This window comes from Zonotrichia albicollis, chromosome 8 (assembly GCF_047830755.1).
Source record: "Zonotrichia albicollis isolate bZonAlb1 chromosome 8, bZonAlb1.hap1, whole genome shotgun sequence".
In the NCBI taxonomy this organism is placed as follows: Eukaryota; Metazoa; Chordata; class Aves; order Passeriformes; family Passerellidae; genus Zonotrichia; species Zonotrichia albicollis.
The window spans coordinates 5,913,982-5,931,754 of NC_133826.1; the positions used below are offsets into that span (position 1 = coordinate 5,913,982).

At 41.9% G+C, this 17,773-nt stretch overlaps 2 protein-coding genes and 1 long non-coding RNA gene across 7 annotated transcripts; 2 read left to right on the plus strand and 1 right to left on the minus strand.

Annotated features, from left to right (window-relative positions):
* Window positions 1–1,674: 1,674 nt before the first annotated feature.
* Window positions 1,675–12,346, minus strand: LOC141729829 (uncharacterized). The gene is made up of 4 exons (XR_012581267.1): window positions 12,228–12,346; window positions 8,359–10,937; window positions 4,306–4,352; window positions 1,675–2,731 (listed from the first exon to the last, which is right to left on the minus strand). It is a non-coding gene; the product is annotated as an uncharacterized LOC141729829 (long non-coding RNA).
* On the plus strand, window positions 8,590–10,402 carry MAGOH (mago homolog, exon junction complex subunit). Its single transcript, XM_074545782.1, has 5 exons — window positions 8,590–8,729; window positions 8,847–8,905; window positions 9,034–9,144; window positions 9,432–9,514; window positions 10,116–10,402. The coding sequence occupies exons 1-5, from the start codon at window positions 8,642–8,644 to the stop codon at window positions 10,213–10,215; spliced, it is 441 nt and encodes a 146-aa protein (XP_074401883.1). The 5' UTR covers window positions 8,590–8,641; the 3' UTR covers window positions 10,216–10,402.
* On the plus strand, window positions 10,985–16,684 carry CZIB (CXXC motif containing zinc binding protein). 5 transcript variants are annotated; one of them, XM_074545776.1, is made up of 8 exons: window positions 10,985–11,207; window positions 11,332–11,405; window positions 11,487–11,543; window positions 12,283–12,364; window positions 12,836–12,867; window positions 13,291–13,368; window positions 15,747–15,812; window positions 16,546–16,684. In XM_074545776.1, the coding sequence occupies exons 1-8, from the start codon at window positions 11,000–11,002 to the stop codon at window positions 16,621–16,623; spliced, it is 675 nt and encodes a 224-aa protein (XP_074401877.1). In that variant the 5' UTR covers window positions 10,985–10,999; the 3' UTR covers window positions 16,624–16,684. The 5 variants fall into 5 exon arrangements, with proteins under 5 accessions (XP_074401877.1, XP_074401878.1, XP_074401880.1 ...); XM_074545777.1 differs by having other exon boundaries at window positions 11,065–11,207; window positions 11,332–11,415; XM_074545778.1 differs by having other exon boundaries at window positions 11,070–11,211.
* Window positions 16,685–17,773: the final 1,089 nt, after the last annotated feature.

A 17,773-nucleotide genomic window follows, 5' to 3' on the forward strand; every position in this document is an offset into this window, starting at 1 on the left:
CCTTGGCCAAAACACAAACACAAATCAGCATTTGTACTTATATATTATTGTGATGCAGAATTCTCTCTCTTCCCTCAGGGACCTGTGTGCCATCTGTGTGACCTACCCAGGCAGGCTGCAAAGGGTTCAGGTTAATCCCAAGGACTGGAGCAGCACCTCCTAATGAGCAGGCACACAGCAGCCTTTAACATAAATGAGTCACTTGAAGGCAAAAATCCTAACGAAGAGAACATAATTGGCAGTGTCAGTAGCTGTTAGTGCTACAAGGGCTCCAGAACACGGTGAGTTTGATTTCATGTCTCCCTTTCAGAGCACACTCCACCTTCATCATAGGAACAAGGCCAAAGAGGAATAACCTTCAGGTGCTCTGCAGATCAGGAGTCCACAGCCATACATTATTTTGATTACCATTCCCTCATTTGAGAAAAATCAACACAGTGCTATCAGAATATTTATGTCATCAGACCCAATGAATCTCCAACAAGATGTGAAATTATATTCATGAAGCATTAACTACTGCATTTTTGAGACTCTAGAGAGTACTTCTTGTTTTCTGGGGCTACAGGGAATCCATCTTTCCCAAATCAAGAAGTAACTTTGCTGGGTGACACTGTTTTATGCAATACCAGTTTTGCCTCCTTACCTCACCTCTGCAGCAGCAGCCCTCCAGAATCTCCTCTTCTCCAGCAGCATTTTTAAAAAATAAATGCTGATCAAAGCGTGAAGTTTGCTTCCAGAGAGGGTGAGATGAACTGATAAGGAAGGAACATGAAATGGGAATGATCTGAGAGGAAGGGCAATGAGAAAGAAACAAAGGGCAGCTGGGATGGAACTGTGGGAGGGTGATGGCCCCAGCTGAGATTGATTCAGAAGATTTGATAATCCTCTAAGGAGGAATTTTAACCTCCAAGTGCATGCACACAGGTGCTGCTGACAAGAAAGAAAAACCACAGAGGATAACTTCTCAGACATTAATTCATGTCAGCCTTTGGCACCTGATCATTAGTACCAGCATTGAGTATAAAGCAAAAATATTTGGCAGTTTGAAAATTGTGTTCACATGTAATTACTGTGCTGGCATTCACACATTCAACAAGAGGAGCAAAGAACTGCATGGTAATTTCTGATAAAAAGGCAACTCCACCACCCCTTCTTTACAGTGCTGTGACAACACAGCAAGACAAAGGTGATTACTTTCCTTTTTAGCACTACCCTAAAATTAAGCCTTTCCCCACTGACACTCATTTGGCTTAACACCTCTGATTTGATGAGCACATTGAAGTAATTTTTTTTTTTTTAGCTCTTCTCTGGCCATCTCAAAGACTGCTGGAGTAGAATGAAGTAAGGCAAACAAGTCAGTGATGAGCTGGCTGTACAGAAAATACAATTTCCTTAGCAATTTCTCACCAGACTTACATATTTTTAAATATTTTCACTTTTCTTTCTTCCTCTGTGCAAAAAACTCAGTCACTGCCTTCTACTGACACTTCATTTTGGGACAGAATGCAATTCACTCCCCTACAAAAAATACTTGAGGGGGTATCTCTTCAAGCTCTTGAATAGTGAACAAAACCTAAAAAAAACCCTATATGAACCTAAATTGCTTATCAGGCTAGCACAGCCAAGTCATTAATTGCCATTCTATAACCCAAATAAGACAGATTCTATCCTTTGATACACAGACTGCAGGACAAACTGCCCAGCTGCAGCTGAGTTCACCTGGGACAGTGAAGTTGTGGGGGAAATAGAGAGAAAAAATGCAAGAAAAGAAATCCAGCTTCAGCAGAAATAATGCAGTTTTAATGGACCATGGAATACCAGACACCAGCAAGAAGATGACCTTTTCTCCAGTACTGAAATAACAAAGCAATAGAACACAAATGCTGATAAACCAACTTCAACTTTACAAAATCAATTTATGAGAGAATAAAAGAACAAAATCCATGACCTTTACTATTAAATAAACCCCATCCATCTCCTGAAGACTTCTTTTTGAACAAAAGTTATTGCCTGACCTTTCTTATTCCACTGCAGGATGCAAAGTGACTGGATGATTTAAGTGATTTCAGCTCTTTTTTTCCAAAATCAGAGGTTTGTGCCACCACAGAGAGGAAACTGAGCACATCTTCCCTGCCCCAACAGAGGAGCAGATTGTGTGGGCACCATCAGAGATCTGTGACAATGAGGGGCACAGACCCCACAGGCAGGGGCTGGAACAGGAGTGGATTTTTGGGCTGCAGTTTGGAATCCATCCCAGCCAGCCCTGTGTCTCCACAGCATCCTGCAGCACACAAGCATCAGCTCAGGACCACCTATATTAACACTGATATATGTTCATGGAGTATTTTATCCAGTATATCAACACCAAGGTTATAGACAGAACACTCACATAATTTTGTATGCTGTTCTCAAAGAATCAGAAGCACAAAATACATTATCTGAAATCAACCTTTTCTGTGATGAGGTCTTGATAATTTACTGGATTCTCTACACAAACTGTTTTAGAAACATGAAATAAGAACATAATGTAGAAACATTATAAGAAACATAATGTAGAAATGTATAAGAAACATTATGTAGAAACATAATAAGAAACCATGAAATAAGAACATAATGTAAATGAATGGTAATTACATAATTAATGTAATGACAGTCTAAACATAATTTTACCTGTAATATTTCTCTTGTGGAAGCAATGCCCAAGTAATGTTCAACAGATGGATGCTGCTGCCTGGGATAATGGCAAAACAGGTTTATTAATTGAAAATAGAAATGTGTTCTTATTTCCAATCCTTTTAATCCCAAGAGCCATCTGTGGGCAAGGCCTTTTATTTAACACAGATAAAAAACATATGCAGGTGCATTTTCCTATGTAGAAATATATAAAAGTATATACATTAATTCCTGAAGCTGGCATCCACCAGTCTATGTTAAAGTGCTGTCAATTAGGAACTGCTTGTGCACCATCCCTGTGGTTTGACAGGATGGACTCAGAGTAATCCTGACTGACTGAAAATCAGGAATAATTCCTTGAGAGAGATAAATCACTTTATTTTGAGAAATAACTCCCTGGCTTCTGGAAGGAGATTAGTGTATTTCAGCCAGTATCATGCTTTTCATCTTGGTTGGCTCTATTCCCTTATTTTTTTACTTTTAAATCACAAAAAAACTGCCAGTGATTTGAACATGGAACAGAACCAACCTGAGGGCTCCTAGGGAAGGATTTTTGAGGTTTTTTTATTATGCACAGCAAAACAGAATCTTGAAAAAGATGACCAAGAACTCTCTGAGATCAGGGGAAAAGGACAGGAGAACATCAAGACTGAGAATTGTGTCTCCTGGCTGTAAAATAACAATGCTGGAAGCCCAGAATCTGAGATGATCTGGCCTCATGCAGTATGGAAGGGACAGATTTCTGCCAAAATCCCCAGAGAAGAGGTGGAGAGACAAAATGCTGCTACACTCAGAGCTGAGGAATAAAGAGCATCAGTGAGCAGTGAGGATCTGTGATGATGTTGTTTTCAGGGCCTGCCCATCTCTTGCTTCTAAAGCTCTGAGACCCCTGAACAAAAGCCATGGGGTTCTGTGGAAGGTACATTTACTGATAAGACAATCTTGCCCTGGATAAAGAAAAAAAAAGGGGGGGTTGCCATGGCAACCCTGAATGAATTCAGCACATCACCTGTGCATCAAGTCTGTCTGCAAGGGCTCTCCTGAAAGCTGAGGGTTTGCTTCTCACTTGGCATCCCTCACAATTTACAAGGTTTTAAAAATAAGGATTGCACAGGAAATGGATGGGACTCCTGCACCCACCAGATCAAAGCCTGCTCAAAGGCACGATTATTTATGTAAAAGGAAAGCAATGTTATTTTCTTAACAAAGTTTTCAAATCACTAAAGATTGGAGAGTCTGATGCATGCAGGGGACAAGCAGGGCTGGAAGTCTTCTGTGGGAGGGCAGATGTGCCTCAGGTGTTTCCCTTTTTTGCCACTGAAGCCTGATGCTTGGATTTCCTCACTTACTACAAAAGTTTCTTTTTTTATAGAATAAGGGAAAAGAAAAAATTCAAATATTGGAATTAAATACATTGGAAAAACTTGTGTGTTAGAGATGATGACAAGCCTGAAAAAAAATGCAAAAGCAATTAAAAAGTACACAGGTAAAAATGTTAGAAATAAAAAAAATTCCATTTAACTTTTGTCAAAGTGTAGCAGAGAACATGAGGCCCACCTAGAGTAGCATACACAGGCCTAAAGGTAAAATCTAAAAGTTTCTGTTATAAAAGCACTGCCCCAGGTCTCTCACCTCTGTAAAGCTGGGAAATTCTGCTGTGTCAGAAGGTTCTGTCAGAGCTTGGATTTAAAAAAACAAACAAACAAGCAAACTTGGTAAAGCATTTCAAATAAAAGAAAAAAAAGCATAGAACAGTGTTTATTGAAGGTAAAGCAAGGCCACATGGAAGCAAAGAGAAGTTTCTTTGTAGCCCTTGTCTGAAGCATCATCTCAAGCACCTCAGCACAACCAGGATTTCATTCCAATCAAGGAGGGAAAATGTCCAACACTCCTTTGTTTATTCCCACATTTATAGAGACATAACCCACCTCGACAGGAAGGTCATGGGCTGAAGGCTGAATAAATACCTGTGCTCACTCCCTGCCACCAGGGAAACGGTTAAAGAGTTTGGCAGATTTGTTTAAATAAAATCAGTTTACACACAAATACATGACTGGAATACAGCTCCTGGCTAATGTTAAAACGAAGAGCCTGAAACATGCAGTGACATCAAATAATCAAATCCCTCTTTCTTATGTAGCTTTTGGACAATTCATTCAGTCTAAATGTGCAGATTCCACTGGAGACAAGCTCTCTTATGTCAGCCCTCATAACTATCTCTGTAAAATCTTGAAGTGAGAATTAACACACATCTATTTTTAAATAAGAGCAGATCCTACTTTGTGTAAGTCCAACACACAGTCCTACCCTGAAAAACAAAGAAACCATTGAAATAAGTCATATTTGCTTTCCTGAGTTATTTGTGGTAATAAACTCTAAAGAGCTGGATTCACCAGAACTGGAGCCCAGATACCCTCTCAGCTCTCACACTCCCAACTTCCAGCCCTGCCAAACCCAGCTGGCTCAGATGGGGCTGACTTTTTAAATGAGAAAGTCAATCACATTATAAACTTGCATTTGACACAAAAACGATCTGTAGTGAAAGCAGAAAATCCAAATCAATCAAACCCAAAAAAACTCAAACTTAAAACTCAACTCAACTCAAACTTTACTTTCCTTAAAACTCACACAAATATTGCCATGGGAGAGCTGATCCTGTCTGAGGGCAGGGGGTGAACACACCAACACTGACAGACCCTTCCAGTCCTGCTTTCAATTAATTCCCACAAGTCTTTCTCCTTTTCAGACCCTCATTTACACCCAGGAGTCCATGCTAGGCTGAGGATTTGGCTCCTCTAACACAGAAGTCAATAGAGCCCATTTCTGTTTGCTAAGTGTGCCCAGTGAGAGCTGCCTTGTGAGCAGAGCCCTGCAGTCAATGAGCAGCCACAGCAGCACAGCCTCCCCTCACAGCAATAACGTTGTTTTACTTGGCACCAAAACAACAAATGCTCCTTCTCACAGAGGTGTATCTGTAACTGAGTCTGTGAAACTTCTCCACATTGCAATTTCAAAGTGCAAACTCTGGTAAATCGTGCATTACAGTGCAAAGCAGGGTTAACACAGCACCCCCAGTTTGTGTCAGCAGGCACAACACCACCCTGCTGACTCAGCTGGATTTTCATCCTCATTATCTCTCACACAATGCAGAGGCACAGGAATTCACATCCTTCAAAACCAGGACAAAATTCTCTTCACAGCAAGTAAGGAATAACACAGGCATAACAAGGATCTATGTGCAAAGTCAAGCTCCACACCATGGAGCACGTTAAATGCTATGGAACACATATTTTAGGGATCCTTTAACTTTCAGAGATTATATTGCCATAACTTTCCTCAGCCAAAGTAATTTCTTTGATAGGGGAATCAGTAAGAATTAAAGCCTCTGCAGACACAAGGAAAAAGAATTGCATAAAATTCTCTGTGTTTGGAACATGGTTTCACAAGTTACACACATGGAAAGTATCAGAAAACAACCTGATTTATTTGCAATCTGTGAAAAAATTCTGTCACCCAGTTCTCCAAAGTGTTCAACATTTCTAGTGAAGAGAATAAAATAGCAGAAATACAACTATTTCAAGAAACAATCACAAACCTTGCAATCTTAAAACCAAGTTAAATTATGGATCCAAAGTAGATTGATTCATTCAAGCCATCTGCTCTTTTATTGACATGAGAAAAAACACCAAATAAATAGAAATTTTCAGAGCATGTTTATCTGATTCCTCCCATTTTTCCAAGTCCCACAGATACCCACTCCCATTGGTCAGAGGAGAAAATCATGTAAATTTTGCTCTTCTTCGAAACCAAACAAAAAATACCCCCTAACCCAAACCCATTATAAACCAGTATTAAGATTCCATATGCACATTGTTACATTACAGTCCTTCTATCATATGGAAAGCAATGCTAAAAATGTGTGTTTATAGAGATATTTTCTTCAGAGGCAGAACAACCACTGTTTACACATTCTTTTAAGCAGAATGAGAAGAACTACAGCACACACATTTTGCCTTTCACAAACACACACTTAAGCCAAAGCATTCAAGCAGAGCATGTTTGGGATTGTGAATGTGTCAAGATAACCCAAACAACACTGGCAGCAATTCTTTACCCATTGTATGGCCATCAAACATGATAGTTATTTCACTCAGACAAAAAACATAATATACACACAGCAAAAAACCATTTTTATCTCACCTACATATAGTATGCACTTATCATAAAATGATAGAATTAATAGAGAGAATTCAAAGACAGTTGACACCTCCAGAAGGAATTAAAATGCAGGTTCTTGGGATAACTCCTATGCCAGTTTGCTCTTCCTTCCAACACAGTAATTTAAATAAATTTACATTAAGCACTGATATTCCTGAAAAGGCTTATAAACAATTTAGACAATAACAGTGGAGTAATTCTCTCACAAAAAATCTCCAAACCAAACAAAACCAAACTTCTGAACTTGGGGACAAACCAGACAGTACATGGTATTACCTTTAGATTGGACAACCAAGTTCACAAAATAAGGGTAATAATTCTGTCAAAAATCCTTCAGTCTGGTATAAATACAAATGTTACATTTTTAAAGGTTATGTTTTAATTTCTTTGCAGTACCTGCAGATGTTATAAAGCAACATGTTGGCTATTTCTGTATCAGTAGGACTCTTCTACTGAAGAGACAACTTTTAGACATTTTATAGAATAGACATTCCTAAAGAATGAAGAACGCAACTGAGAGTATTCAAGCATAAAGCTGTGAAAACAATGAATAAGAGTAAATATTGCCTGATTTAAAGCTGCTATAACTCTAAGGAAAGCAGAGAGAACTCCATTAGCCCTGCAAAGGGATGTGAGGCAGCACCATCTAAATGAAATCATGCTCATCAGTGCAAACCCACTTCCAACACCACCACAGTGCAAACCACCCTCCCCCATTCTGTGTCCTCAATAAAAAACATCCCATCTAGTGATGAGCACAAGAGATACCGTGTTTCTGAATTTTCCTTGCAGAAGGGAGTATTTTACAAAAGGATGTGTCTCTGGCTATCTCCTTTCAGCAGCTCCCAAAGCAGAAAAGGGCAGGATTTACCCCCAGTGCCTTTACTCTCAAACCTCAGGCCACCTGTGGTGAGGGATCTCAGCACACCAGCCCCGCTGAGGCACCAAACTGCTTCAGCAGACAGAAACTTGGCCCCTTGTAGTTCATTGTCCTTAAAATCATAAATGCACAGTGTTTGTTTCTTCTGTGCAGAAAAGACAACAGGAAATGCCTCTGGGATTAACTCATCACCAGCTCTGGGATCAGCACAAATGGTGAACCTCTATCACCTCCTCTATGAATAGCTCAGTGGGTAGCAAATGGGGCCAATAACGCTAAGCTCGAGAGTTCGGTTCCTTGTTTAGCCGCTTAATCAAAATATAAATTGGATGGTTTCGGTTGGGCCCCTTCTAACTTGGAAGGAGTGCACATAACCAAGTGTGACTCAAGTTCTTGTAACAGCACTGAATGCAACCATCAGTGCTCATCACACACAAATGGCCACTTACACATCATCTCCTTCAATGGTATGACTAAGTATCACTAGAACGCTATCTTATGAGTAACAAGTGAATAACTGCTCCCCTCACGGGGCCACCGAGCGCTGGGACTGCCCTGGGATCAGCAGAGGTGCGGCGACGCCTCACCTGACACCGTCTCGTGTCGCTGTGGGATCTCCCCAGTGGCTTTAGGCCGTGTCACGGCCGGATTGAGCCGTGTCCCGGCTGGACTGTGCTGTGTCTCGCTCGGTGCCGGCTCCGTGCCGGTGAAGCCCCGCTGAGGGAACGGGCCCGCGCTCCCCCTCACGGAGCCGCCTCACCCCCGGCCCGCCAGGGGGCGGCCGCGGCCGCTGTGGGAAGGGTGCCGACTGTCAGAGCGTTGGCGCCGCTCCGCTTCCCTTTGATGACGCAGATCCTCTGAAGAGAGGCCATGGCGAGTGATTTCTACCTCCGCTACTATGTGGGGCACAAGGGGAAATTCGGACACGAGTTCCTCGAGTTCGAGTTCCGGCCCGACGGTGAGAGCGGGGCCGGGGGCCGGGGGAGGCGGGCCGCGCTCTCTGAGGGTGGGCTGCGGGGCCGCGGGTCCCCGGCATGGGTTAGTGCGAGGGTTAATGCTCAGCCTCTCCCCGCAGGAAAGCTGCGCTACGCCAACAACAGCAACTACAAGAACGATGTGATGATCCGAAAGGAGGTGAGGGCAGCGCGGCTGAGGCGGTTGTGCCAGCGAAAGGCACTGTGGGCAGGGTTAGGGTTGGATGGCGTTGCCGGGGCGCTGTGGGCAGGGCTGTATTCATTTCTCTGCCGGAATGTTGTATCCAGGCTTATGTGCACAAAAGTGTGATGGAAGAGCTGAAGAGAATAATCGACGACAGTGAAATCACAAAAGAAGATGATGCTCTGTGGCCTCCTCCTGACAGAGTGGGCAGACAGGTACGGTGCATAGTGTCTCTTCTAATTGCTCTTTAATTTTCATATGTTAGCTCCTTGGAAGCATAACTAAACTTTTTCTTCAAGCCAGTATTTTTTCTAGCTGAAAGGGAAACAAAACCTGAGTGGTACCTCAATGGCAGTGTAGTTGTGGAACTAATATGATCCACAGACCTGCTGCATTTGATATCTTTGTAATAAAAATTTGTAATAAAAATCATCACAGTACGGAAGTATTTCTGTAACTGGTACCATGAAGCAGTAAGTTCCTATAACCTTTTATTTTTCAGGAACTTGAGATAGTAATTGGTGATGAACACATCTCCTTTACCACGTCAAAAATCGGCTCCCTCATTGATGTAAATCAGTCCAAGTACGTACTCTGCTTTTTTTTTATGCTGCCCTTGTTTCTATTTATAAATCTGTATTAGAACTTCCTGATTATTTGGTACATGTGTTTTATATCGTTTCAAAGTGTGAATCAGCTCCTGGGGGCACCAGTGCTCTGTCTTGCAGCACTATGTACCGAATGCCTTTAAGCTGTGGTGTTACAGGCTGTGTTCTCAAACTCAAAGAGGAGACCCTGCTGTAGGAGAACCCTGCTGCAGACATACAGAGTCTGAGCTGCCATTGTGCCAATTTCTTAGGGAGAATCAAGATATCTGTGTTTCACCTAAGCTGAAAAGACTGACAGTTTTGGGGAAGAGTAGTGTAAAATCCTAAGTGCTGTTGATACTTGTTTTCATGATAAAAATGTATATTTTGTAAAAACTTTAAGTGTTCACAGTTGGAGTACAGAATATTTAATCAATGTGTGTAGAATTAAACAAATTTAAGATGACATCCAAAAAGTCCCCCTATAGGCTTTAGGTTTTTTTAATACATTAGTTCTCTAACCTGTTCTTTAAGAGCATCAGTTTAAATTTTTTTTAATCTTTTTTTTCACTCTTTCTTCCTTCTTTTGTGAACTGCAGAGATCCAGAAGGCTTGAGAGTATTCTACTACCTGGTCCAGGACCTTAAATGTCTTGTCTTCAGTCTTATTGGACTCCACTTCAAGATTAAGCCAATTTAAGTCACACAAACTGAAGTTTGTATTGCAATGTCAGCAGTAAGGATGGGAAAAGAAAATCCTGTTCCAGTTCATCATTATTTCTGAAATTTTTTTGTACTTTAGATTATTTTTTTGATTGTTATTTTGTTGTTGTTACAAACTGTCAGTGACTCAATAAATGGGTAAGATTTGTGTTTTTAATTTTTAAGCTGTGGTGAGAGACTGACTTCTAATACTTCTTTTATAACGGTGCATTCAGAGTGTGTCACTTCACTTGTACCACCCACAAACTGCACTTCTCTACACAGCAGTGGAAAAATGAATGAAGCCTGGCTCTGTGAAACAAAACTTTTGCCAGTTGTCAAGGCCAACTTTTCTTACCATCCTGAGCTGGGTATTTTGTTGGCCAGCCAAGAACAACATCGGACTGCACAGGCAAATGGTTATAGCAGACACACATCACCTTCAGCCCAGCCCGGGGTTACCCGCTTGCTTCCAGGGCAGAGACAAACAGGGGACTGAGGAGCCATCCACGAACTTCACTGACTGCCCCGTTTAGCTTCAGAGAAGCAGAAAAGCAACCTAGAATGTATTTAGTTTAGTTCTAGGCTAGCTCATCTGTTGTGCAGCATTCGTTAAAAGACTTTGAGGGGTCCCCCACAGGCCCTGAGGGCAGACGCCATGGCAGTGCGGCCAAACCGCGCTTTTGCTTTCTCTTAACATGTCTGGTCTGTAAGAAGACGCTGCAAAACAAAAAAAAAAAAAACCAAAACAAAACAAAAAAAAAGGGATTCATTGATGTGTAATGTTGAAAACTGTCTCTCCCGCTTTTCCTCCCCTCCCCACAGGCACCTCCCACTCCCCGCGCGCGGCCCGGTGGCGGCCGCCATCTTGGCTGAGGGCAGAGGCGGCTTCGCGCCGGCCCAGCCCAGCAGGGAGCGTGGAGGCGCCATCTTGGCTGAGGGCACGGCTGCGGGAGCAGGGAATAGCAGGGAATCCGTGCGGCCATGGGGGTAGGTGAGAGCCTTGGCCGGGGCCGTGGGGACAGGGGGAGCCTTGGCCGGAGCCCCGCGGGCCCTGGCGGTAGGGGGAGCCGGGCCGGCCGGGGCTGACGCCGCTCCGCCGCTTGCCTTGCAGAGGATCGGGCTGCAGCTCCGCGCCACGCTGGAGAACATCACCCGGCTGCGGGCCGAGGGCGAGGACTTCCGATGGTACCTCAAGGTGCGGGGCCGGGGTCGGGAGCGTATCCCTGATTATTGACAGCTTTCAAACTTCCGATTTGTGTTCTCCAGCTGAAATGTGGGAACTGCGGTGAAGTCTCCGAAAAGTGGCAGTACCTGCGGCTGATGGTGCGTGCGCCCCCCCGTAACCTACCTCCGAGCAAAAATGCAAACACAAACCTGCCTCTTACACACGTATCCGCATCAAGGATGTGACAGCTTACCCTCCAGCTGAGATCGTTTTTAATAGCTATGTGCATATAGAAAATTGTCATGTTCCGTATTAAAATTAATATTTGGAGACTGTTAATTGACACGTGCCATTTGAATGGTGACCGTTGCTAACAAAGTATTAGATCTGTTTTAAAAACAGATGTAAAATATCTATAAATATACTCTATTCTGTATTCTATTCTGTGAATACATATTTCTCTGTAGCCTGTTTCTCTGATGCTGATGGAATCCATTTGGAGAAGGTTAGGTAAATCAATATGATTTAAGCATGCTAAATCAGCTAATTTGGAAGCTGAAAAGGCAGGATAAAATTTGTCAGGGATACTTGTCTGTTCTTAGCAATAATCGTCCCTTTTCGTTGCATATAGCTGAATGGTAAGACTGTACTTTGAAGAATTAGTAGAGCATGCCTGTACGGATAAGACACAAATATCTATTATTCCCTATTTAAAGTCTGGAATAGAATTATATTTTGATAATCTCAAATTGTTGAATTATTAATCTCTGTAGTTAAGAAAAACGCTGCCTTGTTGCAGTATTTTTAAAAAGCTAAAAGGGTTGTTGTAAAAACTACCTTACCTTTGCAGTGGCTCAGCTGAAGTGGATAAAAATTGTCTCTTGTCATGGATTTTAGGACAGTGCTCCCCTGAAGGGCGGCCGAGGAAGCGCCACCATGGTGCAGAAGTGCAAGCTGTGCTCCAGGGAGAACTCCATCGGTACGTGCAGGGACACTGACCGGGCAGCATCCATTTCACAGTTTCTCTTTCAGTCCCCATTTTTGCTTGACACTGTTTGTAAAGAGCTTGCACCGGGGATTTCTGCCCTTGTGCACTGGTGCTTGAGTTCCCAGCAGGCACTTTCTGGACATCTCGTTCAGGGAGACAGCAAGGCCTCCTGGTGAGTTCAGCCTTCTGCATGAACAAAACTCATCTGTATTGTTATTTTACAAAAGCATGCAAATCTTTGTGGCATTGGAATGGAAAAATGGTGCAGTGTAAACTTCTCAGGAGAAGGGAGAAAAATTGAATTCTGCCTTTTGAAGACCAGCTGCAGGAAAACCTTGCATTTCTCATGTTTCTTTTGCTTTATAGAAGGAAATTGCTTTGAAAGAAGATCCTGGTGCTTGGTTTGTGCTGAATGAAACTGAAGACATAGTGCCACTCACTTGTATACTTTTTTTTTTTTAGATATTTTAAGTCAGACAATCAAGCCTTACAATGTAAGTTTGTTTCCTCTTCTATGTGAAAGATAAACAAGCATTAACAGTATTTTGAGTTTTGCTTTATCACCCTTTTTCAAGAGCACAAAAAGCTGGTCTTGTCCTTGGACAGAAATTGTCTTGTAGACTCTTGTGCAGTCTCAAGGGTAGAATAATCTGATGTATTTCAAAAGCCAGCACAGAACTATATCACCCAAATCAGAGGTGATTATATAATGCCCTTCTAGGCTTCCTTTTGAAGACTTCCTCATGGCAGATAAGGAAATTCTAGTTAGGGACCACCTGTGAAACGAGCCCTAGGATTTTGCTGTCACTTGGGGCATCAGAGATGACAATGCTGCCTTTAAAGCAATCCATTCCTAGACTAATGCTTGTCACTGTCTCTATTAGATGGAAACTGATGGTTTTCTGACTCAATCACAGGCTGAAGACAGTGAGAAATTCAAAACCATTGTGGAGTTTGAATGCCGAGGTCTGGAACCAGTTGACTTTCAACCACAGGTGAGTTCTTCTTTGTGATTTGTTTCTGTCTTTAAAAGCATTTCTTCTAGAGTGGTAAAGTACACACTGTTTGAAATGGTTCTGGAACATCTTGGACCTTTCCATATTCTCATCCTTCCACAGTTCCTTGTTTTGAGTTTTTCATTTGACTCAAGAAAAAAAACAAACCAAAAACTTGCCAAGAGCTAACACAAACAACTGGCATTCTCTGTGCCAGTAAAATCTAAAGCTAAGCACAGCTTGGAGTCGTACTCAAACTGTCTCACAGGTGACTCAGTGTTAATCTGAATTCATCTGAGAGGTCTTCACTGCTCAGCTCATTGCAAAAGAGTCATTCCCAAAGGCAAAGTGCAGCATTACACAGAGCACCACTTGGCCCTTGTTGTGTTACAGAGCTCCTCAAGCTCAGGTTATGAACACACCTCAGTGTGTGTTGTCTAAAATACAAACAGATTTTCTCTGGGGTTGGCATCACCAGAGCCACAGGAGATGAACACTGGCATTTTTCCATTTGCAGCTTGAGCAGACAAAGCTTGAAGATCACAGGCAGTTCCAGGCTGTGCAGAGCACACCTCAAGGCTCAGAGTTAAAGGATTCTTCAGGGCCAGTCTGCAATGACTCATCTCTTGTGCATGGTCATGCTCTATGCCACTTAACTCCCTGCTATTTTTAACCCATTATTCCAGTCCGATTAGGTGTAAATAGACTGACAAATATAAATCTGTCTTATCCTTCTCTCAGACTGGGATGCTGTGCTAAGAAACAGCCCAAAAAAGCTGATCCTACAAAGAATTTGATATAAATAGAAACCCTGCTGCAGTGTGCTGGGGGAAGTCTTTATTTAAGTGAAGTCCATCTTTTTGAGGAATGGTTATTCCTTCATTCCACAATGGTTTTTAGTTTATTCCTGCTTGAAAGCTTTGCAACCAGGCTTAGGAATTTGTACTTGAAAAAAAAATCTAGATGAAGACTACAAATTGTAGGAGATGTTTATAGCTCTGCATCCTAGCTGTCAATTTTATTTACAGAATAAAGACTTCACAGCTGTAACAAAAGTTTTAATTTCATATTCTGAGTTTGGTGCACTTGAATCCCTGAAGAGGTATTTCAGTGAATTTCTGGATGCCTAAATCAGTAAATGAGAGTTTCCTGTTGCTCAAGTGACTTCTGCAGTTCCAAACAATTTTGTCAACTGCTTTATGTTGGCATGATCCAAGCCAGCCTGGCTTCTGCACAACTCTAGATCTCACTTTTGATTAGCACTAAACATGACATGTGGCCATAAAATCACTGTATTTTCTCTGTACTTTTGGTACACATAATACAACCACACCTGGAGTCAATTTAAAGTGACTTAATGCTTGTATGTCTTGTTTAAATTATAGTAGTTATCAAAAAACCCAACAAACCCAACTACCACCACAAAACATTTGAGTGTTAGAGAGGAGAACATGTCCTTTGTTTCTTTGATATAAACCTTAATTTAGGTCCCTTGCAGAAAACCAGGAAGAAGCTACCTTTGATTTTCAGCCACTTGTTAATAAAATTCTATAGTTAGAACTGACAGTGTAAGAAACCTTCCTGCATGCTAGAGAAGTGGCTGGGATTTTTTTAATGTACTTTTAAAATTAGTAAATCTTACTGTACAGCTTGGTACCTGTGAACCCTAAGATGAGAGAGCTGTTCCTATGGGACATAAACCAGAGCACCTTCCTAGAGCTGTCCTTTCTCCACTCTTTAAAAACAGCAGCAGTGGTGGCAGGGAAGAACTGTCCCCTGTGAAATGCTTGTTTGGGATGCTAATCTGTTCACTCAGCCAGCTGATCCTCCTTACACATAAAGCTTGCTTGTCACTTGTGTGCCTAAATCCAATACAAGCTGCTCCTTCTCTGGAGTGCCTTGGATTCCAGTATTCAAGCCAGAACTATTCACTTTTTTCCACATTTTCAATTACTTTCCTTGCAATGTATTATGAAGCTGTTTTGCCTGTGTGGACTCTGAACACAAAGCTATTAATTGTGATTGGATGCTGCTATATAAACTTAGGAACTAAGCTTTCTTATCTAGAATAGTTGGAAATACTTTTCTTGCTGGGAAAAATAGAGGAGCAGTGTTCCCTTATTTTACTCTGGTTCCTTGGATTGAATTTTCCCAATGCACAAGCAGGGTCCCAACCTTATACTGACCCCTAACTAGGAAAGAGCTTGCCCAGATCACTGGAGCAGAGTGATACAGAGCTTGCCCATTCTTTCTGCCTAATTTAAAAGAAATACAATACATTTTTCTGCTGAGCTACTTTCTTTAGATGTTTCAATGTTCATATTTATTATTCTGTCAGTACAATGTAATTTAAAAACTTTCTGCCCATGTGTTTGCAGGCAGGGTTTGCTGCTGAGGGCGCAGAATCTGGCACACCTTTCAATGACATCAACTTGTTAGAAAAGGTATGTTGTCTTGGTTTCACTACTTACCTAACATGCCCTCCCCACATCACTACTCTGAAATACACACCCCAAACTGGTTTTACTCTTCCTGTAGCCACAGGAAGGCCACAGAAGGAGAGAGAAACTGAATAAAGTATAAACTACTAGCATTACTAAGAGTGTTCTTTTAGAAGTATGGATTTGTTAACTTAGCAGCTGACAAAGATTTAAGTCACTCAAGAATTCCAGAAACCAAGAACCTGGAATACTAAATGGCTGTCTAGGAAGATCCCTGCCCGTTGTCCTGTGCACAGAGAGGTTGAAAAGTAATACAGACACTGTCCTTCATAGCTCAGGATAATGGCACCTTGCAAATCTTCTTGGGTGTGAGCAGGAATCTCAAGGTCACATCTGTTCCCTGGTATCCTACTTGGCAGGGATCTGCTTGTCTGCTTACCCACCTGACTAGGGTATTGTAAATGATAGATAATCCTTTCACCTGCCATGGCTGCTGCTTGTCCACTACAGGCTGGGGACTACAGAAGAAAATATATATATATATATATATATATAAACACTGAGACTGAAGCTCATTTAATTTCAGGTTACTGAGCTTGCTACTCTGACCTGTTAAAATTTAACTTCCTACACATATCTAAGACCCAAAGTTTGAGTAATGTTTAGTTCCAGTTTGAATTCCAGTCTGTGCATTCTGTCTTTTGTTACTAACACTGTGAAATCTTATTTCCTACAGGACTGGAATGACTATGATGAAAAAACAAAGGAATCTGTTGGAATCTATGAAGTTACCCATAAATTTGTAAAATGCTGAAGTTCATACCTGTGACAAATTATGACAGAGTTATTGATGGAGGAGCTGTAAACATCAGATATGCAGCTTCCTTGGAGTTACTTTTTCACATGGCTGCACTTCAGAAATGGAAACCTAAGGTGACAGAATCGGTTGGAAACGATTCGGTTGGAAATCGTTTCGGTTGGAAACGATCTCCAAGACTGAGTTCAACCTTTGACCGACATCGCTGAGTTGTACTTTCCATGCCCTAATAAAATATTTCCCATGGAGCACTTGGAGATGGCCTCAGTACAAACTGAAAATAGCACATATTGACTGAACAGTGCCATGGCCTTAAGGCTGTGGGGTTTGGGAGTTACATGGTTGTGGTGGGCTGTAGCTTAGCTAATGCATTGAGTAACTGCTTACACAACTTACAGCCTTAAAGGTTTTAGGAGCTGGTCACCAGGAAGTACCAACATTTGATTGTTTAACATAAGCAAATAAAGTCTTCCCACTCAGCACTCCTGTCGTGAGGAAATGGCTGCAAGCACTAGTAAAGGCAGTGTTAACTCTTCAAGGGAACAGCTACACCTTTAAGCAGCTTTCTGCCCCTCTTGGTAAAGACTGAGGTGGGTTTCCTGAGAACACTTACTAAGCCTGACTGCTGCTGACATTTACACAGTTACAGTCCTCTGAAAAGCAAGTTATCTTTCCAAGTATGTCATTAAGTAAACCTGATTTTTAGGTGAAGACAGACTTTGTACTCCTTGGTGAGTGCATTCACAATCCTGCCAGCTGGTCTCATGTTTCAAAACAAAAAAACCCCACCAAACAAACCCAAAAAGGAAAAAAAAAAAAAAGCCCAGCCAATCTTTAGCAGATTTTTTCAGGCTTTTGGTCTGATTATTGTTTCCTGCTACATTACATTTTTATTTCATACTTCCAGGACAGGGTATTGCTTACACTTACTGTGCTAAATGAGAAAGACCCTGGGAGAACCTGGAAGCTGAGATACCCAAAGGAAGAGCAAAGGGAAGTCGTTTCTGAGCCTCTGAACCTGACCTGTCACATCCAACCAATGTGCTCAGACTTTCCTGCTCTGCTGATACATTTGGTTGTCCGTGCCAGTGGGACACGAGCTGCATTTACACAGGTGACAGAAGCCACCACCACTGTGCAATTCAGC